General features: G+C 38.4%; 1 protein-coding gene across 1 annotated transcript in view; it reads right to left on the bottom strand.

Moving 5' to 3' along the window:
• ITGA2 (integrin subunit alpha 2) overlaps nucleotides 1–22,760 on the bottom strand; it is a 106,942-nt gene that overhangs the window by 29,323 nt on the left and 54,859 nt on the right. Inside the window, exons 5-16 of the mRNA XM_060009510.1 lie at nucleotides 22,573–22,687; nucleotides 22,284–22,411; nucleotides 19,786–19,934; nucleotides 14,435–14,585; nucleotides 13,974–14,139; nucleotides 11,991–12,067; nucleotides 9,585–9,723; nucleotides 8,376–8,521; nucleotides 6,644–6,787; nucleotides 4,167–4,370; nucleotides 2,853–2,989; nucleotides 1,312–1,451 (exon numbers count right to left, since the gene is read on the bottom strand). Coding sequence (XP_059865493.1) covers nucleotides 1,312–1,451; nucleotides 2,853–2,989; nucleotides 4,167–4,370; nucleotides 6,644–6,787; nucleotides 8,376–8,521; nucleotides 9,585–9,723; nucleotides 11,991–12,067; nucleotides 13,974–14,139; nucleotides 14,435–14,585; nucleotides 19,786–19,934; nucleotides 22,284–22,411; nucleotides 22,573–22,687 — 1,696 coding nt within the window. The remainder of the gene's footprint in view (nucleotides 1–1,311; nucleotides 1,452–2,852; nucleotides 2,990–4,166; nucleotides 4,371–6,643; nucleotides 6,788–8,375; nucleotides 8,522–9,584; nucleotides 9,724–11,990; nucleotides 12,068–13,973; nucleotides 14,140–14,434; nucleotides 14,586–19,785; nucleotides 19,935–22,283; nucleotides 22,412–22,572; nucleotides 22,688–22,760) is intronic.

The following is a 22,760-nucleotide window of genomic DNA, read 5'->3' on the forward strand; positions in this document are numbered from 1 at the left end:
TTATATATTGCAAAATAATTACCACAATAAAGTGAGTTAACATACCCATCACTTCAAACAGTTACAATTTTTTTGTGTGTGGCGAGAACTTTTAAACTCTCTCAGCAACTTTCAAATATACAATACAGTATTGTTAATGAAAATCACGATGCTCTACGTTCCATCTAGCCACTTCATGTTTATACAGTAATGGTTTTTGACTCAACTATCACGGCTACTGAAATGGACGTGCTACAAGGCAGGTCTGTGAGATGTGCTACTCAGAGTTGGGTCTGTGTTTGAACACCTGAAAGGAAAAATGCCAGATGAATATGAAAAGTAGGAAATATGGAAAGCATGCCAAGATGTGAATCTAACTTTTTTTGTTCGTAAGCTACTTATTTCTTGGTATGAATCGTGACAAATAACCTACCTCTTATGTTTTTACCCTTTAAGCTAGTTTATTTGTTCACCACCTAATGAAATAGCTGTAGAAACTACGGGTTTCTAAATTTTAGAGCCAAAATCTGATGAAGGGGGATTAGGACCCATGAAACAGTAGCAAATGAAAGAAGGTAGTGTTGGATCAAGTGCTAAATCAATGGCTACGTATTGAGGGAGCTGAGACAATTGGAGCAGGAGAGATGGAGGTGAGATGCAGTGGTTAGAAAGACGTCAGAGAACTTGTGGGACCTCAGTCAGGCCCTGGAAGATGACTGGACCCATCCAGGGAGAGAGAACAACAGCTTCTGCTGACATCTGCACACAGCCTTCCCTACTCTCTCCTGCTGACAGGACATGCTTCAGACTTTCACTCACTCCTTTGGATTATTTAGAAAATGTAAAACACTGGGTACAAATTATATATTGTTTTATACTTTCTCATTATTTCATGCTTATTAAATTTTTAAGAAGAGGAATATTTGATCCTTGTACTGAACACACTCTATCGAGATCATGGCAAAGCCAACATACAGTGCACTCATTTAATACGGGCTTGAGCTCAGTGTAATCTGTGCGTGCCCATGGTTTTCAGTTAGGAAGGTGTGGGTAAGAGAGACCTAAAGGACAGATTGGGTGAGCCTATGATTATGTCATTGAAATTATGACCTTCAGCAGCAGAATGTTACGTTCTAGAGATGACGGACGAAGGTCTAAACAAACCTTCCACGCCAAATTAACCATTCTCAGGCACCTCAAATATGTGGCAATTCAAATGTCTGCAAGACCCTTATTTCTTTCGGTTTCCAAATCCAAAGTGTGGGTTATGTTCAGGACTAAAACTCTATAAGCAAACCTATCTGTTGTATAGATTATTTCAGGTTTACTCACCCACTTGATTGTTTTGCTTAGCAGGTCTAAACTTGGCGCTGAAACAGAGTTTAAGGTTTATCTCAGCGTTCTTGTTGAGCAAAGTGATTTTTTCTGGTGTGAATGAAGCAACTACAGATACATCAGCAATACTCTGTGACCTAAAAGACAGAAATGTTAAAAAAGTTATTCTCAGGAAGTTACCCAGAAAAACCAGTCTTAGCGCCTTATAGGAATGTGACCAAAAAACGGCATTAACCTAGCTTAACTGATCCCCTCAATAAATTGATTTGACTCCATGTGTCTTGACTTTTTAGAAGAATCAAATTCACCTTCAAAGAAAAAAGTTTGGCCACCATGGACTATCTAAAAAGGGAATGTCATAATATAGTAAGTATATAGCCTACCAAGCATGAGGCCAACCAAGGTGGCTACAGGGTGATGTTCACTGAAAGGTATGATTTCTTACAAAATTGTTTACAAATCAGCCATATAATTATGTGTAATCATACCTTGTATTACTTTAATGCTACTTTTAACTGATTTTAACTGATTTTATTCAGTAAATATATTTTCTTTTTTTCAAAGTCTTAAATATTATCCTTGAGTTTTATTTTTTCCACATGAAGTTTTCATTAAAATGACGCACTAAGGGACTTCCCTGGTGGTCCGGTGGTTAAGAGTCCATACTTCCACTGCAGGGGACATGGGTTCGATCCCTGGTTGGGGAACTAAGATCCCACATGCCGCGCACAGTGCAGCCAAAAAAAAAAACCAATGCTGCGCTGAAAACAATGCATTTCATCCTTTAAGAGCACAAGTGAGATACTGTAAATAGCTTCATTGAACTCACTGTAATTTACTCAATAGGTAATTTTTTTTTCTGTTCTTGATGTATTTGGACATTTAAAAAAGCACATTTTTCAGCAGACATGAATGGATAATTGAACTATATTTTCTTGGGGACTCTTGATCAAATTCTCTATTTCTTTTTGATTCCAGTCCTTCGCCAGCCCAATGTATTTATTTTTGTCCTTGACTCACAGGAACCTTGAATCCCTTATTGTTCCCCACATGCTCTTCAACTCCTCCTGAGGTCAACGAGAGGTCAGCTAAACCTAAATAATGGCTTCTTGTTTATGACCAATAATTGTAAAAGACACCTTTTAACCACATGAGAAGTTGCACTTTACTTGTGTGGTCTCAGTGTTCAGTATTTTTAGAGCATTCTCATGAGAATTCTTTTCTGCAAGCTGAGGTAAGGCTATTTGGAAGGTAGTAATCAGAAATATCCTGAATACCATTTCAAGACCTTTGTCTTTTCATTGTACTTTTCCTGCTCACTATATAGAGAAGAGAAACTTGATTCTAATGTTAAGCAAATATTTTTTTCCTCCCACCAGGAAAAACATATTCCTTCCTCTATGCAAACTATGACATATAAATGCCTTAGAGTCTTACATAACGCATGTGACGTTTCAATAATACTGGCACAGCAATCTTCTCTACTTAGCAGCCCATTTGTTCGGTAGCTAATTTGTGTCTGCCTCTCACTGACTCACCAGAGCTGAATGACCTGTCCAAAGGCACCAACAGACACATCAGTGATGGAATCCCCATTTAAATCTCCATAGCCATCCAGGGATCTCCCGAAGTACTGGAGGTGGCTCCTAAAGGCGCCATCAGACCCCAAGATTTTCTAAAAGAGCAAGTTTGAGACGAAATCATAGTGCATGACGACTGAAACAGAAAAAAGGCAGCATCGACATTGCCCTGGTATGTTCTTTTTTTTTTTTAATTTTATACTTTAGATTTATTACAAGAATAATCATACTTTTAAAATTTATTTATTTACTTATTTTTAACATCTTTATTGGAGTATAATTGCTTTACAATGTTGTGTGTGTTTGTGCTTTATAACAAAGTGAATCAGCTATACGTACCCATATATCCCCATATCCCTTCCCTCTTGCGTCTCCCTCCCACCCACCCTCCCTATCCCACCCCTCTAGGTGGTCACAAACCACCGAGCTGATCTCCCTGTGCTATGTGGCTGCTTCTCTCTAGTTATCTATTTTACGTTTGGTAGTGTATATATGTCCATGCCACTCTCTCACTTTGTCCCAGCTTACCCTTCCCCCTCCCCATGTCCTCGAGTCCATTCTCTGCTTCTGTGTCTTTGTTCCTGTCCTGCCCCTAGGTTCTTCAGAACCATTTTTTAGATTCCATATATATGTGTTAGCATACGGTATTTGGTATGTTCTTTATATGGCCGTTTCTCAGGTTGTTTTATTCTCCACAGAATTCCATTGACTTTTCAATCACATCTTATCTGATTATCATTCTTGCAGCCACATTTTCTTCAAAGAAATAGCATGAATCTCTCACATAAAATAACAAAGCAGTGAAAGATCAGTGGACTGGGAAGGAGTTGATGCAAGTTTGGGTCCTGATTCTTCTCCTAGCTCATATCCTTCAGGTCTTTATTCAAAAGCTGCCTTCTCAGTGAGGCTTCTTGGTCACCCACTCAAATACCTGATATCTCCCAGCCCTGAAAATTTATTCCCTATTTTAGTTTTTTAAAATTCCTTATCATTTATTATTATCTGGATTATTTTATCTTATTTATCTCATTTTCCCCGTCTCCTCCACAAAAATGGAAGATCTACAAAGAGCACAATTTTGTCTGTCTGGTACTTCACAGCATTCCCAGAGACTTATCAGCACTTGACACACAGCAGAGGTTCACCAAGCATCTGATGAATGAGTGCATGAAGTTATAAAACAAGAGGGGTGGATTGGATGGTCCGCATGCTACTCTCTAGCTCTAAAGGAATGATACTCACATGTAAATAATCACCACGAAACTGGATTACCTGGGAATACCTCAGGCGAATGGTGCCCTCACGACCATTGTAGATGTACACAGCTCCAGAGTTCTGATTTTCCAAAGGTGAACCAACGATCACATCATTAAAGCCATCCATATTGATGTCTGAAAGAGCTGCAATCGCTGAACCAAACCGAGCATTTTCAACACCCTCGGGGCCTTCCAGAAACTGGTGCCAATTCAAAACGCCCTTGCAAAGGGGAAAGGGGACAATTAAAGCAAACCTTACGTTAACATATACACACTACTATATAAAAAATAGATAACCAACAAGGACCTACTGTATGGCACAGGGAATTATACTCAATATTTTGTAATAACCTAAAAGGGAAAAGCATCTGAAAAAGAATATATCTATATCTGTTTATATATGTATAACTGAATCACTGTGCTGAACTGAAACTAACATGACATTGTAAATCAACTATACTTCAATTAAAAAAAGAGAAAAACTTACAATTTTTATAATTAAAATTCACAGCAAATGATGCCCAAACCAATTTGCAAACCGTTAAAAATGGACAGGATTTTAAACCTAGAATTCAAAATTCTCTATTTATGATGAGACATACAAAATATTTTTTTAGCAAGTAAGGTCCTAGGCAATCGATCTGCTCATAAAGCAAGGTGAAAGGAAGCAACTCTCTTTACTGTGGCTGCACAACCTACATGAAAGTGTCCATTTCTTTGTCTTTTTTCCCCCTTAGTATTAGAATCCTCACTCATCTGTTTCCAAATTTTTTGATTTAAAAATTTTCTGGTAAAAATCTACTAATCGCTTCAATAAAATTAAGGTAGAGACAAAATAAAACACAGTATCTTAATTTAGTCCTTATTTAAAAACTACTGAACAACAGAGGCATAATTATAATGGCACAGAAAGTGAAAAATGAGGTTGTTAATATCCCATTATAAGACACACTGAATAATTCTGCCAAAGAAAAGACATTTTCTTGTGAAAGACACAGTCGTGTGGTTTTTTTCCTTCAGATTTTGAAATCAAGAATGGAAATATTTCATGACCTCATAAGAAAGCAATGCTTCTCACCCATGAAACTGGGTCAGTGTTGATTCCTTCTCCTCTCTAATAACCTTATGGAAATCAATTTGTTGCTGAGTCTGGTAAAATACTGGAAGATCTTCTCACTTTCAACAGTTAATGATAATTCAGACTGACTAGCAAGAAACATTTAAGAAATTGGGGATTTGTTAAATTTCCAAACTAGTAGATATGCTCTTCCCTTATTAAATACTCAATTGCACATTCTTTATATGCTTTAAAGTTGTTTTAACTGCTTCTGATAAAGGGCTAACTCTTACATTAATTTAAATAAATAAGGTAGGACAAACTATCACAACAGATAAATATAATATTTACTGTATTAATATTAGCTTCTCTTTTTCCATCCTTTCTGTATCTGGTCATTTAATTTTCTATGTCAACCTGTGCCTTTAATTTTGGTTTTCTTTCAGGTTTCACTAAGTTCTCTATACTTATGTGCATGGATTTAGAGAGTTCAGTCTGCAAGTTGGAAAAACTGGGCTTTTCCATGTTAGAGTATGTTTAGTTTTATGTGCAAGAACTGGAATTTCCAAGACTTGGATATATACCTAAATGTTACACTAAGCAATGGAATTTCCTGACAAACTACTGTAGAAAGCATCCAGGAATATATGGAGGTTTCTAAAGTGCCTGGTAAAATTTGTACTTACCACTGTAAAATATTAACAAGGTAGCTTTGCCCTGTTATTGATATACCTTTATAGCAAAGTAGAATAATTGAATGAGATACTTGGGAAATACACAGATGTTTGTGCATGTGTGTGTGTGTGTGTATTTCAAAAAACAATGTGCATTTATAATGACTTTATTTGTAAAGAGAATATGTATTCAAAGACCTCGTGGAAAACGGCAGGGCACTATTAAGCTCTAAGTTATGATTATCAATGTGATTTTTAACACTATAACTTAATGGTGACATCCTCAAAATGATGGAATATAAACCATACTCTAGGACTTCCCTGGTGGCTCAGCAATTAAGAATCCGCCTGCCAATGCAGGGGCACAGGTTCGATCCCTGGCCCGGGAAGATCCCACATGCCTCGGAGCAACCAAGCCCGTGCGCCACAACTACTGAGCCTGCGCTCTACAACCTGTGGGCCACAACTACTGAAGCCCACACACCTAGAGCCCATGCTCCACAACAAGAGAAGCCACCATAACGAGAAGCCCGTGCACCACAACGAAGAGTAGCCCCCGCTCGCCGCAACTAGAGAAAGCCCGTGAGCAGCAACCAACGCAGCCCCAAATAAATAAATTTATCAATAAATAAACCATACTCTATATGAAAATTATCATTCAGTAATAAATTTTCTTAATTCTGTAAGAATGTAGATTAACTTTTATCTACCAATACTAAAGCAAATCAAACAAAGTCAGTTTAATAATTTTTTCTTTTTTACCTTTGTGATAGTAAACAGGTAGACTCTTCCTTCCTCTTTCTTTAGGTCATTCATGTACATTGGCGCACCTACCAAGAGCACATCTGTAATGGTGTCTTTGTCCACATCGACTGCACACAGCACACTACCAAAATAGGAGCCAATCTGGAGTAACAAAGCATACTGGCCTTAGGATTCCTATACTCCTAGTATCACGCTGAACTTCTGTGTACTCACTCAGCAAGCAAAACTCGAGCATTCGTTGCCTGTAAGGTGCTAGGTACCTAAAGATGGATAACATAGCCCCTCCTCTCCGGTTGTATCGCAATCTAACATTTGGTTCTTAGACCTCAGGGTGCACAAATATCACCAAAAAAGTATCTGTAAAATACAGATTCCTGAGACCCATTTCCAGAGATTCTGATACCATGTCCATGGGGTGATCAAGAAAACAATATTTTAAGTAAGCACTCCAGGTGCTTCTGATGCTGGTGGGTAAAAGACCACATTTAAGCAACACTTAGAAACTTTGTGAGAGGTTGTACACAAAGGCAGGAGGGGAAGAGGGAGGCGGAGCAAATAATTGTGCTTCCGTGGTAAAATGTATGATAATAGAGGCAAGTAGCAAATGCTGTGTGATCAGAGTGCACAGGAGTCAGAAAGGCTTAGAAAGATTAAGTATTATTTGAATTGCATCTTAGAAGATGGCAAGGAAGTCGCTAGATGGAGTGGAGTGGGAAAGCACGAGCGACGTAAGCGTCCATGGCATGGTCTGGGACAGTGGAGTAGTTCCCAGATAGATTGGGCTGGAGAACTAGTTGCTGATAAAAGGAAATGAGAGGCTGGGAATCTGAATGATCATCATTCCATCCAACCAAGGTTCAACGTATGCCTACGTGAATGCCTCTTGAGGATTCAGAAAGGAATCAGAAATGAGTCCTTCCATAACACTTGCATTACTTTTCTCAAAATAAAAGCACCCTTCTTTAAAATAGTAAAGAGGAGGGAAAAGTATGTGACCATAGCTGGTTTGTGGTCAAGGAAGTCAAAGACTCAGATCTTCTTACTCCTGGAAAGTCCATAGAGACAGTGGATCAGATTTAATCCCAGAGAAGGGAAATCTGTGGATAGTCGGTTTCTCTGATTTAAGGAAGAAAATTTTCTGTTGGCTGTTAGAGTTCAGTGATGCTCATTTCAAATATGTGCTAAGTCCGTGAGTCAAAACTACGTCGCAAGGAAATAGGAATCTATCAGCTGGCCTTTGCTCTCGTGGGCCATGACTGGGCAGGGTCACAGGTTCTGACTACCAAACCGTCACACATCAGAAGAAAGTGGCAGAGAAGGGAGTTGTTTTACTTTTAGAAATGTCAAAGCCACAGGAGACCTCGACAAGCCCAGATGTCGCAGCTCAGTCTTTATAATGCTATCCTGCTCCCTTCTCCTTATTCCTCCTTGTAGGGGCTTACCTACAAAGCGCTGGTTAGGTGCCTGTCATCACTGGGCTTTAATGACAGCTTCACCCCATGAAAGCTATGTGGCCTTAGAAAGGTAGTTAAACCCTCAGTAACCTGTCAAAAGGGGATGGTAGAGCTCAGTACCATTGTGAAGATTTAAGGAATATTCAAGTAAACACAGATTACAGAGCCAGCTACAGGATAGGCACTCAATAAATGTTAGTTTCCATTTCTACTAACTCCCCACCTGTCCTGTTGTCCCTGAAATTAATTTCATCTTCTTAAACAATGGAATTTACCTGGTCACCTCTGTGAGACTGAATAACTGTGATGTTGCCACTCTCATTAACACTGTACAGCACTATCTGGCCGGTATAATTTGCCCGAGGAGCTCCAGCAACGAAGTGGACACTTTTTCCAGTAGAAATTGAAGCCACAGAGTAACCTAGGAGAGAAGGGGTCACAGAGTAGGTACTACTGAATATCTTGGCCAGATAGGCTTGTGAATCTAGCAGAGGTGATCAGAGGTCCTCTTCGTTAGTGTGACGCACAGTTGCTAGCGATCCTGAGACCAGCACTGCCCAGTGGAGGCGGGGCATCTCCCTATAAAGCTGGCCCTAGATTCTGGGTTGTCCCCATCAGCCACTCATGAATCTGACACTCAACCAATATTTCTTGAATGAATAACTAAATGAATTTTAAAAGGTGGAAATTTGCACAGTTGAAAGAACATAAGCTTTGGAGTCAGACAGTCCCAGGTTCAAATTTTGGACTTGCCACTTAGTAAGTTTTTTATCTTTAGGCAAGTAATTAACCTCTTTGGCTCTCAAAGGTAAAATGAGGATAATAATATTTCCTTCAAAGGGTAGTTGGGGCTTCCCTGGTGGCGCAGTGGTTGAGAGTCTGCCTGCCGATGCAGGGGACGCGGGTTCGTGCCCCGGTCCGGGGGGATCCCACATGCCGTGGAGCGGCTGGGCCCGTGAGCCATGGCCGCTGAGCCTGCGCGTCCAGAGCCTGTGCTCTGCGCAACGGGAGAGGCCACAACAGTGAGAGGCCCGCGTACCGCAAGAAAAAAAGAAGGGTAGTTGGAAGGATTAAATGTTACGTAGATAGAACAGCCAACTCAGGAGCTGTCCCGTAGTAGGTGCTTGAAATTGGTGGCTGCTTATTACACGAACAAAAAGACTAGAAACTCCAAATTGATATAAGACTACCACTTACCGTATTGATTCTTAGGAACTATTTCTATTTTGGAGAAACACAATCATGTCCCAGGAATAACAACTGCTGGAACAGCCAGAAGAGATTAATGAGTCAAATACACAGCGTTTCATTAAGTAGTTACGGGCTAAGGGCTGACTGGCAAAGAGGCAACAGAAATATGTGCAACAAATACAACAATTAGAGGATAGCTCAAGCACTTTGCCGAACTGACCCTGAGATTCAACAAGACGCTCGTTTAAAGGATAGGATTTAAATTTGCTGAGCCAAAGGCTGCTAGGCCTTACCTAAATATGAACTGTGATTTCTGTCTTGCAGAATTTGGTCAAAGGCTTGTTTCGGAAAGATCAAATGTCCATGAGGTGTCTGCTGGACAACAGTCCCACTCCAGTCATAAGCTCCTACTGCACCCAGCATCAGAATATCCTAAAATAATTGAAAAATGGAAAGCATTAACATCACCTGTAAAGCGTAAGAGTGTAGTGTGTGCCAAACACTGAAACAAATGGTCTAAATTTAAAGAAAAAAAACTAAGCATGATGAAGTAAAATGTATAGGAATTGCTAAGAAGAAAAGAGACAACAGCCCCAAAATGGAAACACTTGTGCCAAGCCCACATCACCAAACCCAGACTTAATTAATACCAAACCTAATTGCAGTTTCAAATGCCCCCCTCCCAGGAATGTGATCTTAACGGGTCAGTTTGGAATTTCCTGGTCAGCACTAGTGAGGTAATCCACCCGATAGAGTCCTTCTGTCCCCTACAGGAAGGTGAACTTGCCTGAACCAACTGTTCCCCCTTCCGCCTGTAAAAGCCTTCCATTTTCTACAGCTCCTTGGAGCTCCTCTCTGTCTGTTAGACGGGATGCTGCCTGATTCATGAATCATTAAATAAAGCTGCTTAGATCTTCAAATTCACTCAGCTGAATTTGGTTTTTTTAACAGACTGTGTGTTGATATATCTCTGAATTGTTTTGATACATTTTGTGCCGGAAAAAAAGCCTTCCCACGGGCCACGTTACCTTGGGCTTCGTTTAGTACAACACATTTTAAAGATAAATCTGCACCACGGCACAGGAGGGGCACACAGCCATCTTCAAATTTCCATGCAAAGGCACATGTTTGCAAATGCCAAACAGTTGGGAGCATTTAGAAAGGAGTCAGAAGTGAGCCTCCAGCCTCACATACTCCTAAGAAGAGCTCAGGATATGAGGCATCCTCCAGAAACAGGAAGTGCTGCTGCCAGAGGAGAAGAGGTGGGCGCTGCTACCCCAGACCCGTCCTGCTGGCCCTCTTCTGACCCGGTCTATCTTCAACTCCTTTCTCTTTCTTCTTTACTCCTTCTCAAATGTTCCTCTAATCCTCTCTATCCTATCCCATCTATGTGAATATGGCACTGCTACAAAAGGAACCTGAAGCTGTGACACTGGATATGAGAAGAAACTGCCGTTGGTCAGCACCAGTGGGGAGGGGCCAAAGAGGACAGGCCACTGGGGATTGACTCAAAACCCAATCTGAATATTCGAAGGTACAAGTCATCGCAGAAGGTAGGGTTGGTCAGGATGGGACTTCTTATTTTTAAGTTTTTGATCTTAGATCTTAGAAAACATCAAAGATACGATTTGGGGGGTTTTTTGTTAATTTTTTTAAACTTATTTTATCGAAGTATTTACAATGTTGAATTAACTTCTACTGTACAGCAAAGTGAATTCGTTATACATACATTCTTTTTCATTTTCTTTTCCATTATGGTTTATGAAGATATGATTTTGGAATGAAAAATACAAAGCCATTAAAAAAATAGCAAACAGGGAAATAACGTGTCCCATTTTGAGGATAAGAGACCATGAAATTATGTGAATGATTGTCATAAATCCAGGACTCTGAATCTGGGTGCAGGAAGGGGCTTCAGGGAGTGTACAAAACCTCAAGAAATTGTGTGAAAAATTCTCTCTGCGTGGGTTCACTTAGATTTTTTCTGAGGGAAAGACCTGTAACTTTAATCTCTAACAATTGATACAGAAAAGGTTAGTACACCTTTTATTGTAGAGAGAAATAAGGTAATCGTGGTCCTTTATTCTGCCAATCAAATCCTCTGAGTTCATACTGTTCCCCGAGCATTTCTCAGTGTCACCTCTTTTCCTATTATTACTACTGCACTCACATCCTGAGTAGAATTAGAATCAGAGGTCTGCGAGATGGATGTTTCTAAGGAAGAATGGACTTCCCTGAGCTAAGAAGATGTCCCATCTCACTCTTTTCCTAACTCCTTACTTTTTCAACTATTTTTTTCTGTCTCTGCTCTTAGAAAAAAGATACGCCGGCAACTCAGAATTCAACAACAGTGATGACAAGAGTGTGTGTTTTTAACAAATTTTTCCAGTAGTTAATTGATATAAAGAAAATTCCTGCAGTGATAATACCTTGAATTAATATAGTGCCTGTTCCCTGGAGCACTCAAAAGCTTTCTTGTATGTTATCATTTTTTTTCCCATAAAAAAATCCCTGTGAAATATGGAAGGGAAGGCATTATTAACCCCTGTTTTTCAGATGATAAGCCAGCAGAGCAAAGAAGCTAAACGGCTGTGACTAGAAATGAGCACTGCTGATCACTAGATGGCTGTTTTTCCCTCTTTAGTATGGGGGTTACTGCACCCAGAAGTATTAAGGCAAATGTTATCTGATATACACACATTTTGAGGAGAGTAATCTGCGCTGAATCCCACTTGTGACATTTCCATTTGGAAGTTGTCTCCTCCTTGAACAGTACCTAGGAAGCAGTTTCAAAAATCATATCACTGTTATCAGTCTTAAATAAAATTTTGAAACACATGTGCACGCATGCACGCGCGCGCGCACACACACACACACACACACACACACACACAGTGTTCTGATGTCCACTCAAAAATATAGAGCTGGCAGATTCTGAGAGAGGAATCTCTAAGGAAGGGTTCTAACAGATGTAGAAATCCATAATGCTTCTGAGGTAGTGTCTGAAGTTGGCATTAATCTTGATCATACATTAATGTATTTGTTGGCATACTTATGAAATTTCTGATATCAGAGAACACTCAGCATAGGGGATGAGGTAAGATGAAAACTGACATGATTATCTTTTTTAAGAAAATTATCATTACTTGCTAAGAACCTAACTGAATTTTTAGCTTTTAAATATTTGTAGTAATAAATGCACATATATCTCAGATGCAGCTGGAGGAGCCAGGCAATTGCTCTGTAGTGAAGACTGTGTTGAGAGATATTTGGATTAGGCTTCAGGAACTAGGATTCAAGACTGAGTAGGAATTTTACCAATTGGGAAGTTGGTCCAAGTTCTACATATGTGCTTGCCTCTGACACTAGCACCATAAGACTCAATTAGAACTCATTTTCCATACATGTGGCCAAAGCGGTTACATTTCACTAATCTTCGCAAAAAGGAAGCTAAATTTCTGGACTGCCACATTAATGTAGAGAAGAATAAAAGTTTTTAGATAGATCCTTCCAGTGGATAATCGGGAGATAAAGATCTGACTATAGGGATTAATACTTAATTTACACAATCCCCTTGGATCCAGCTTCTGAAGCAGTACTTGATCATAGTAGGTGCTCAATAAAATATGAGAGTTATTTGGGTTAACCATCAGGAACCAGGATTTGGGTCATGTGGGACTTTTTACCAACGGGGAATTGTGTTCTAGTCCTGCTTATAGTGAGCTCTTGAACACATGATATTTCTATAGAGACTAGACCTTCCAAGGCCATAGAAGTAAATTATTGTAGATCTGGTAAGTAAAGCGTTTCCTCAAAATCTGAACTATTAAAAATCTTCACTGTATTTTTCTAATTTTAAAAGTAGACATGTTTGTTGCAAACAAATTCAAGAATTTCAGAAATTATGTAACAGTGTAAAAAGGTAACATTTTTTTATGATTACAAAAACTGTTTACAATATGGAAAGGTAAAACTATTTACGATTATAATAGATATTACTAAGTTGCCACCCCAAAAGGTTATACAGTTTATAATCTTATAGTGTATGAGCTTTTTTGCTTCCCCATAATCTCTCCAAGATTAAACATTACTAATCTTTGTTATCTTTTAGACACAAAGTAACATTGATTTCATTTATACTTTAAAATAATTACTAAAATTGGGAATATTTTCTTATGTTTATTGGCCATTTGTATTTTATCTTTTATAAACTACTTATTCATCATTCTTTGTCTATTTTTCTTACTGATGCTATTTAGGAGTTCTCTTTATGTAAGGTATATAAGTTAACATTAATAGAACAAGTATGGTAATAAAGAATTCTTTTTTTTAAGGTTTTTGAAGAACATGTTATTTTATTTTTAATTTTTATTAGAGTATAGTTGATTTACAATATTGTGTTAGTTTCAGGTATAAAGCAAAGTGAGTCAGTTATACATATACATATTTCCACTCTTTTTTAGATTCTTTTCCCATATAGGCCATTACAGAGTACTGAGTAGAGTCCCTTGTGCTATACAGTAGGTCCTTATTAGTTATCTATTTTATATACTGTATAGTAGTGTATATATGTCAATACCAATCTCCCAATTTATCCCTCCCTGCCTTACAACCTGGTAAACATCAGTTTGTTTTCTTGAAAAAAATTTGAAAAAAATTCTGGAAAGAAGGAGTTCATTTACCTTCAATGCTGAAAATTTGTTCTCCTAATGTCCCAGCCTTTTCTAGTAGAGCTGCTTCATCAGAAACATTGAAAAAGTATCTTTCTGTTGGAATACTGGCAATTGCTTTAATTTCTTTTATTAAATTTTTAGTATCAAGGGCATTTCTGTTTAAGTACCCAAGAACCTTGAAAATAGAGGAAGAGGGGAGAAGGCCATTAGTGTTGTACTTCAATTTTCCTATTCGTGTTTTCTAGGTTATTTCTGAACACAATAGGCCCTCTAGAGAAGTAAATCAAGTAACACTTCCATATCCTCTTCATTGACAGGACTGCAAATCAGCAAGAAGCAGAGGTAGAGTAAAAATATTCTTTTATATTAAGCTATGAACAACCAATAAGAAAGTGCAGTCTTCAGAAGTGATGTTATAAAGGAATATTTACCCATCAACTGAAAGACAAGTAAAAAGAAAAGCCACTTACTGCTATGCCAAACCTCAGTATATTGTCATTGTTACATTGATCAATTACGGCTTTCAACATTGAACCATCATGGGATTCACCATCAGTTACAACCACCATGACTTTGGTAGCACCTGGTCGTCCACCAGCAGCTGCTGAATAAGCAGAATCTCTGTGGCAGATAAAAGAAAAACTCAATCAAAAAATAAACTAAACACGTGGACCTCTGGTTAGAAATATAAATATGAAACTGACTTCTTTGAGCATAACCTATTGTGATTTAGAATTTCTCTATCAGTGCTGGTGACTTCTGAACTATGTTCTATTTGTAGCTTGTAGAGAAACATATAAAAATATAAATCTTGCTTGGCATTAAAAATAACTTCCATGGTTTCCATGGTGTGTGGGTGTGTGTGTATTTACACCAGGAATCCTTAGAATTATCTTCTGCTAATAAGATTAAACTCATTAAAACTAATCAACAGGGTAAAGATACTCATTCCTGTCATAAATATTACTCATTGGATCTGCATTTATTTTTTTCAACAGTAAATTGTTTTTTAAAAGGTAACAAATATACGTGGTAAAAGAAATCCAAAGCATTTGGAAAGGTGTAAAACAAAAATTTCACACCAAGCCACTACTGCAAAGGTAATCACTATTATCAGTTTATGTTTCCTTCTAGAAAATGTTTCATCTAGAGAAATATATGCAAAAGTTAACCCTTAAACTTCTATAAAAATGGGAACATATTCTCTGCAGCTGTTTTTCATTTTGATGGAGACCTTTCCATATCAGCACATATAGAACTCTCCTCTTTGTCTTTGATTTTCTGATTTTATTTCTATACAATTTTTAAAGGTTAATTTCCATTTACAGTTATTACAAAATATTGGCTCTATTCCCCATGGTGTACATCCTTGAGCCCATCTTACACCCAGTAGTTTGTGCCTCCCAGTCCTTCACCCTTATGTTGCCCCTCCCCCACCACTGGTAACCACTAGTTTAGACTTCTCCTTTTTTAATGGCTACATAATATTTCATTATTTTGAGGAACCATAGTTTATTTAACCAATTCCCATTATTATGCATTTAGGCCATTTTGAGTTTTACAAATAATGCTATAATGAATGTCCTTGTGTATCTATCTTGGCATACTTTTTCGATTGTGTCAGTAGGATAAAATCTTAGCAGAGAAATTATTTAGACAAAGTATTTACACATTTCAAATTCTGATAAATAAAATACTAAATTGCTCTTCAAAAATTCCACCAATTTAGGGCTTCCCTGGTGGCACAGTGGTTAAGAATCCACCTGCCAATGCAGGGGACACGGGTTCGAGCCCTGGTCCGGGAAGATCCCACATACCATGGAGCAACTAAGCCCGTGTGCTACAACTACTGAGCCTGTGCTCTAGAGCCCACAAGCCAAAACTACTGAGCCCGCATGCTGCAACTACTGAAGCCCGTGTGCCTAGAGCCCGTGCTCCGCAACAAGAGAAGCCACAACAATGAGAAGCCCACGCACCGCAACAAAGGGTAGCCCCTGCTTGCTGTAACTAGAGAAAGCCCGTGCGCAGCAATGAAGACCCAATGCAGCCAAAAGTAAAAAACAAACAAATAAATAAATAAATTTATAAAAAAAATAATTCCACCAATTTATACTGCCATCAGTGTACAAGAATGCAATTTTCTCCACCTCCTTTCCATAACAATGAGAATTACTAACTTTTTAATCTGGGATATTCTTATAAGTGAGAAATAATATATAATTGTTATTTTAATATGTACTTTTTCACCATGTTATTTTAATATGTACTTTTTCACTATGAAGTGAAATTGTTATTTTAATATGTTATTTTAATATGTACTTTTTCACTATGAAGGATGATGAGTATTTTTAATATGTTTATTAGCCATTTATATTTCTTCCTTCATGAACTCTTGATTTTTCTTTATCTTTGCCCATTTTTCTTTGTTATTTTAATTGTACTTTTTCACTATGTATTTTAATATGTACTTTTTCACTATGAAGGATGATGAGTATTTTTAATATGTTTATTAGCCATTTATATTTCTTCCTTCATGAACTCTTGATTTTTCTTTATCTTTGCCCATTTTTCTTTGTTTTTCATCACTTTCCTGACAAGTAAGACTTCTGTTAATAAAGAAAATTATCCTTTGTCATATATATTGTAAATAGTTGTCAGTTCATTAATCACTGTTTGAAGTTTAGTGATATTAATTCTGTACAGAAATTTTATATTTTGATATAATCAAATCCATTAACTTTTGCGTGTGTGTCTTTTATATTTGACATGGTATTTTAAAAGGGCTTATCTCTAAGACTTTTCTCTTTAATCACCCAAGTTTTCTCATAGTATTTTTTTTTTTTTTTTTTTTTTTGCGGTACGCGGGCCTCTCACTGCCGTGGCCTCTCCCGTTGCGGAGCACAGGCTCCGGACGCACAGGCCTAGCTGCCATGGCTCACGGGCGTAGCTGCTCCGCGGCACGTGGGATCTTCCCGGACCGGGGCACGAACCCGTGTCCCCTGCATCGGCAGGCGGACTCCCAACCACTGCGCCACCAGGGAAGCCCTCTCATAGTCTTTTAATGGTTTCATTTTCTTAGATTTAAGTTGGTGGTCCAGCTGAAATTTATTTTGATTCAAGGAGTGAGGCAGGGATTCAGCTTTATTTTGTTTCTAGATGTTTAACAAGTTGTCCAACAACTTTTTTTTCTGTCTGTTGGATTCTCTTGTTGCACATTCTTTCTGGTGTCATCATATAGGTTCACTACCACCACCTACATGATGACAATTTAAAGTCTATATTTGCTTCCATTCATCCCTCCTATCTTCAAGTTTGTATATTCAATGCATTGAATATTTTCACCTGAAAGTATAAGGAGCTCTTTAAATTCAACATGTGTAAAACTGAGACTATCATTTTATTTTCTAAAGCTTTTTTTGTATTCTATATAGCAGAATATAGAAATATGGAAAAATATTTCTCAGCCAAATTTGAATTCTTGTACCCACATCAAATAATTTTTGAGTGAATTATACTCTTTATGAAATACAGTAGAGCTCATGTAGGATTATAAGTTTGCTGAGGGTAGAAACCATGCCTCATTTAGTTTTGATTCCCTGCAGGGCTTGGAACAGTAAATTGTAAGTGTAGGCACTCAGATAAGATCAAAGGAAAATGGCAATATTTACTAAAAGAGTATTGGAATGCTATTTGTTGTTGTAAAGAAACCGATGAAGGGCTTCCCTGGTGGCACAGTGGTTGAGAGTCTGCCTGCCAATGCAGGGGACACGGGTTTGTGCCCCGGTCCGGAAAGATCCCACATGCCATGGAGCAGCTGGGCCCGTGAGCCATGGCCGCTGAGCCTGCGTGTCCGGAGCCTGTGCTCTGCAACGGGAGAGGCCACAACAGTGAGAGGCCCGTGTACCGCAAAAAAAAAAAAAAAAAAAGAAACCGATGAAGAAGGAGGAAGAAGAAGAAGAGAAAGAAAATAGAAGTAATTAAATTCCAGAAGGCGTGAGAAGTTAGGTGACTCTCCTAACAATGGAAAGAGTCCTGTTAGCTCGGGAAATTGTGGTGAGACAGGGATGCTGGGGAGAAAAAGATTTGAAAAGATCATGACAGCCATATGAGTCCCATTTTAACAGAAAGTGGCCATTCTCCTTGAGAAGGAAGCTTGCCAGGCCCCAGGGCTTTTACCAGGGAAAAATGCAACACCCACATTCCCTGCGAAAAATACAGGCCCTTTGCTGTTTCTAACTCCTACGAGGCCATTTTTCTACATCATCTTAGTCTTCCCCTAAGTCTACTTTACTGGAACAGGACGGGTACTTCACATAATGGCAATTGGCCAGCGGCCTCTGAGATGGCTTGGCTCCAAAGGACATCTTAATAGGGACAAAAAAGGTTAACCAAACCAATCATATCTTCTCTTGTAGGGAATCTACTTTTGAGATATATAGGGAGAGTAGGCAGTTGATAGAAGCAGCAACTAGAACACAGAATATACTAAAAAAAGAAGGGACAGATAAAATAGGAAATTCAGAAAAAGAAAGGACAGGATGTGGTGACTGACCAGATATGTGACCTAAGGAGGAGCGGAAAGAGTAAAGTAAACCATCAAGTTTTTAGTCTGAATGACTAGGGGAAAAGATGGACACATGAATCAAAATGGCAGGGTCATGAGGAGGGGCAGGGAAAAGAGTAAGGCCAGTTTCAAATGTACTGAATTTGATTAGTGAGCCAACACTCCAAATAAGGATTTTCAGCACCAGCCGGATGCCTGTGTGCATTGTAGGAGAGAGGTCAGGGCTAATGACAAAGCAATGGGGTAACCCGGGCAGGGCTGATGGCTCATGTGTATACAATGGATACCATGCCTAAGAGAACAGGGCTATGAAAGAGCGGGCTCTGTTTGGTGAAGAAAAATTAGGAAAAGGAGCCAGTGAAGATGCAAACTTGTTGACAAAAAGTTGGCAGGTTTTCTAGAAGTGTGTGGTGTCATGGCAACTGGAGTAGAAACAGCAGTGCGTGCTCCTTATTGTCAAATGTTCAGGGAAGCTGAAGAGGATGAGGCTTAAGGCAGGACCAAGTTTACCTGATGGCAGAGACATAGGTTTCAAGGATGTGGAGAAGGGAGCATAGACACTTCTTTCAAGGAGTTACGGCAGTGGAAGGAAGGAACTCCCAACTCGATGAAAAAGGGCAGGAAGTAGGTTTAAGGGAAGGTGAACCTACAGTTCTCATTTCTTTTTTAACAGTAGGAGAATAGTTAGCATTTTTTGTAAAGGTATCTGATTAAAGCAGAGTGAAGATGAAGGTCAGCAGTGCTGAGAAAATAAGAGACACTGAGCAAAGAATTAGGAGAATGTTACATAGCTGTGAAATTCACACTGCCCCAGCCTGTTATAAGTAGAATGAGCCCTTCAATTCAATTCAGACTTCTAGGTCATTAACACTTAGGAATCTCTGGCCCTTCTAAATTTGCATGAAGTGCTCCAGTAGCTCAAGTTGTCTGTGGCCTTGATAAATATTAACAAATAAATGCAGATTGCTCCATTGCCAACTTAAACTAAGGTCTTTTAATTTCACTGTACTTACTTCATGTAAAATCTTAAAAAATTATGTAATATCTTATAAAAGTTCTAGAAATCAAAGATTTAAAAATGTCATCCCCTACTGCCTTCTCAAAGTATTCAAGTAACAGAATGTTCAGACTTTTCTTCTCTACAAGTTCTGATTTAAGTGTAGGTACCACATATTTACTTTTCTTCGTCTCTCCTTTTTAGTACTTATGAGCACCTCTATTTTATCAAAATATTAGCCTATTAGCAACATAACTTACCTTGCATACTGAATTGCTTTGAATGTATTTGTGAGGTCTCCACCATACTGGGATGTCTGGGATGTTGCTTTAATCATTTCATCTTTGGTTTTAAAAGTGTTCAGGTTAAACACCACTCTTGGATAATTGGCATATTGAATTAAGCCCACCTTCAAGAGAAAAGAAGTTTATTACAGGTTTGCCATTAAGTTATAAATCACTCCTATTTAACCAATATAATAAAAATCGAAAGTGCATTTAGACATGGGCTGATAGCTTAAGGGAATCATTTCCAACTTTTTTCTTAAGAATAGTTATTTTTCTTCCAGTGGAATAACTTCCTGGTCAGAGGCCATCAGTGCAGGGCAGCCTTACTTACTGACAAGCAAGATAATGTGCCATTTGTGTACCATTTGATTCTCAAGAGTAATAGTTGTAGATTTTTAAGCACTGCCATATGGATGAATATTAAGTTCTTAACAGGAAGATTCAAATGATATAAATAGATTTTCTAGTTACCAATGGGTATAAACATGTAAACAATTATAAGCAGTCATGGACGGAACAGAACATCTCATCAAGTGAGGATGATTATATAATAAACAAAGAATTATAGTTGAATACAAGAAAAAGTGATGTGCTAATCAATGTGGTCAACATGAATGTTTTTGTTGTGCTGGATTTCCTCTAATCACAGACGTTAGAAAGAAAGCTGCTCTATGTGCATTTAGGGCAGGAAGTTTCTGGTCTTCAGGGAAAATGCCATTGGAGAGGGCCTTATTTGAGAGGGCCGAGAGGCAGAACAACTTCTGACCAAGATGTTTGGGCACATACCCTAATCCTTCAGATCAAGGAGGTCAGACACTTCTGTTAACGTCCTTGTTCTCAGCACTGAGATCACCCTCTATGCCTAGGATTTGGGGCTTCCAGAATAGGAATGGTGATGAGGGATCAGTGGTAAAAGGGTCTCTGAAATAGAGGTCAATGTGTAAGGAAGACAGGAAGGGCAAGGCCTGGATTTCTGAGTTCAATCAGCTACTTTCTCTAGGAAGGCTGTTAACTAGGCACTGGAAAAATGACAAAAAATATATTACTGAACCCTCCTCTTTAGGATAGGATGTAAGATTTGAGAGAGAGGAAACGATCAAAAATAACTCTAAGGATTTCAAAATCTAAGGTGATAGGAAGAGAATGGTGACCCCCTGACACAGCCCCATAACTTCTATGTGCAAAAGATAAAGGTGGAAGAGAAGATTTAAAGAAATGTGGTATAGTAGGGCTTAAAGAAAGGTCACATTTAGAACAGAAGAGAAGATACTGAGTAAAACCACCTCTAGAGACGAAGAAGGTGCATCGGGATTGGAAGATAGAAGAGGAAGGCCAGGAATTCCACACAAGAGACTATTAAATTCAATAAGTCACGTTATGGGGGAAACCCATTCAGAAACAGAGAAAATAAGCAGATACAGATGAAAACTTCTCTTATGAGGGCCTTAACAGTGATGCTCTCCAGAAACCAGTACTATACCTAGTCTTATTTAACAGAAATTTTATTTTATTTTCTGGTGAAAGCCCACAGTGAAACCTCCAAAGTTTTGACAGATACTAATGTCCTCTTGGTATTGAAAAGCAATGTCAATAGGAAAATATATAACAATATTTTATAATACTGTATAGGGAAGCAGAAAAGCAAATTTCAATATAGATAACTGGAAAGCTTTTCAGAAAAGTGTTCCAACAATTGTTGGCCCCTGGAGCACCAGATGCAACCCAGGAACTAGTAACTCTGTGAATTGATTCCTGTTGATACTGGATCAATGTCCTGCTACAACCAGGATGGCCCACGAAATAGCAGATCCAACAAGAAAGAAAGAAAGAAAAAACCCTGAAACTTAAAAAATGCTATTCAGCGTTATAAAAGCATGACATTTCTGCTCCTGAGTTTTGCTTGCCTACCTCAGGAAGACAGAAAACCAAATTAAAGACTCTTTAAAACATAAAAAGTTATTCAAAAGTATTGAAAAGACTTGTCCTGTGTGAAAAATGGAAGGCTAGACTAGAATATGACAAAAGACTATAAAATAATAAATGGTAGAATTACTCTGTCTATGAACTTACTTATAAAAATTCAAAGATAATTTTTTCACCAGTAAAGAGTAAGTAAAAGAAAGTCATCATTCGTCCAAGCGTGTGTAAAAAAAATACATATTGGATTTCTAAATGTATTGATTAGTTCATGAGTTAGTGGAGGAAAAAATAAGCATCTAAAGAGAATTAAGATGCTATACACATATCTGATGCCTGAATCAGGAATAGAAATCCAAGCTTAAAGACTAGCATTAGGGGAAGTCATAGATAGAATAACTCAGTGTAGCACAAATTTCAGTTAACTTTCAAGATTACCATTAAATGCCTTTAATATGGGGATTTGACAAATGCAAAGATAAAGACCTCATCTCTAATAATATTTTCTCAGAACGAAAGCCGTGGGTTAGTGTATATATAATGGATGTCCATACCTGTGTCTTTGTGGGGCCTATATCCAGGCCTTGCACAAATTTTTCCAAAAAGTTCTTTACTGCATCCCAGGGGTAAATACTGTTTGATTCATCACATACAACCACAACATCTATGAGGGAAGGGCAGGCTACACAGGAAACGACGAAAGAAACATATATCCATAGGTAAGGCAAAATCACATCCACATACAAATGAGACAAAGTAAAAAAGGATGGCACTTGTTGACACAATTTTTCCCCTCCTTTAAGGTAAGGCATTGCTCAGACCCTCTGCACATTCATAACTTACTCTGAACTGCAGGTGAAAAGCTGGTCAGGAGCTGAAAATTAGGACTGACATCAGAGCATAACCCGGTTGTGTAAAACTGATTTCCGCACTGCTGTGCCCACAGGGGACCACAGGTCTTAAAAGAAATGAAAACAATGACAAAACACATGGAAAACGTTAACCCTCCACCTCGCCATTTGTGAAACTCA

This window comes from Delphinus delphis, chromosome 3 (assembly GCF_949987515.2).
Source record: "Delphinus delphis chromosome 3, mDelDel1.2, whole genome shotgun sequence".
Taxonomy (NCBI): Eukaryota; Metazoa; Chordata; class Mammalia; order Artiodactyla; family Delphinidae; genus Delphinus; species Delphinus delphis.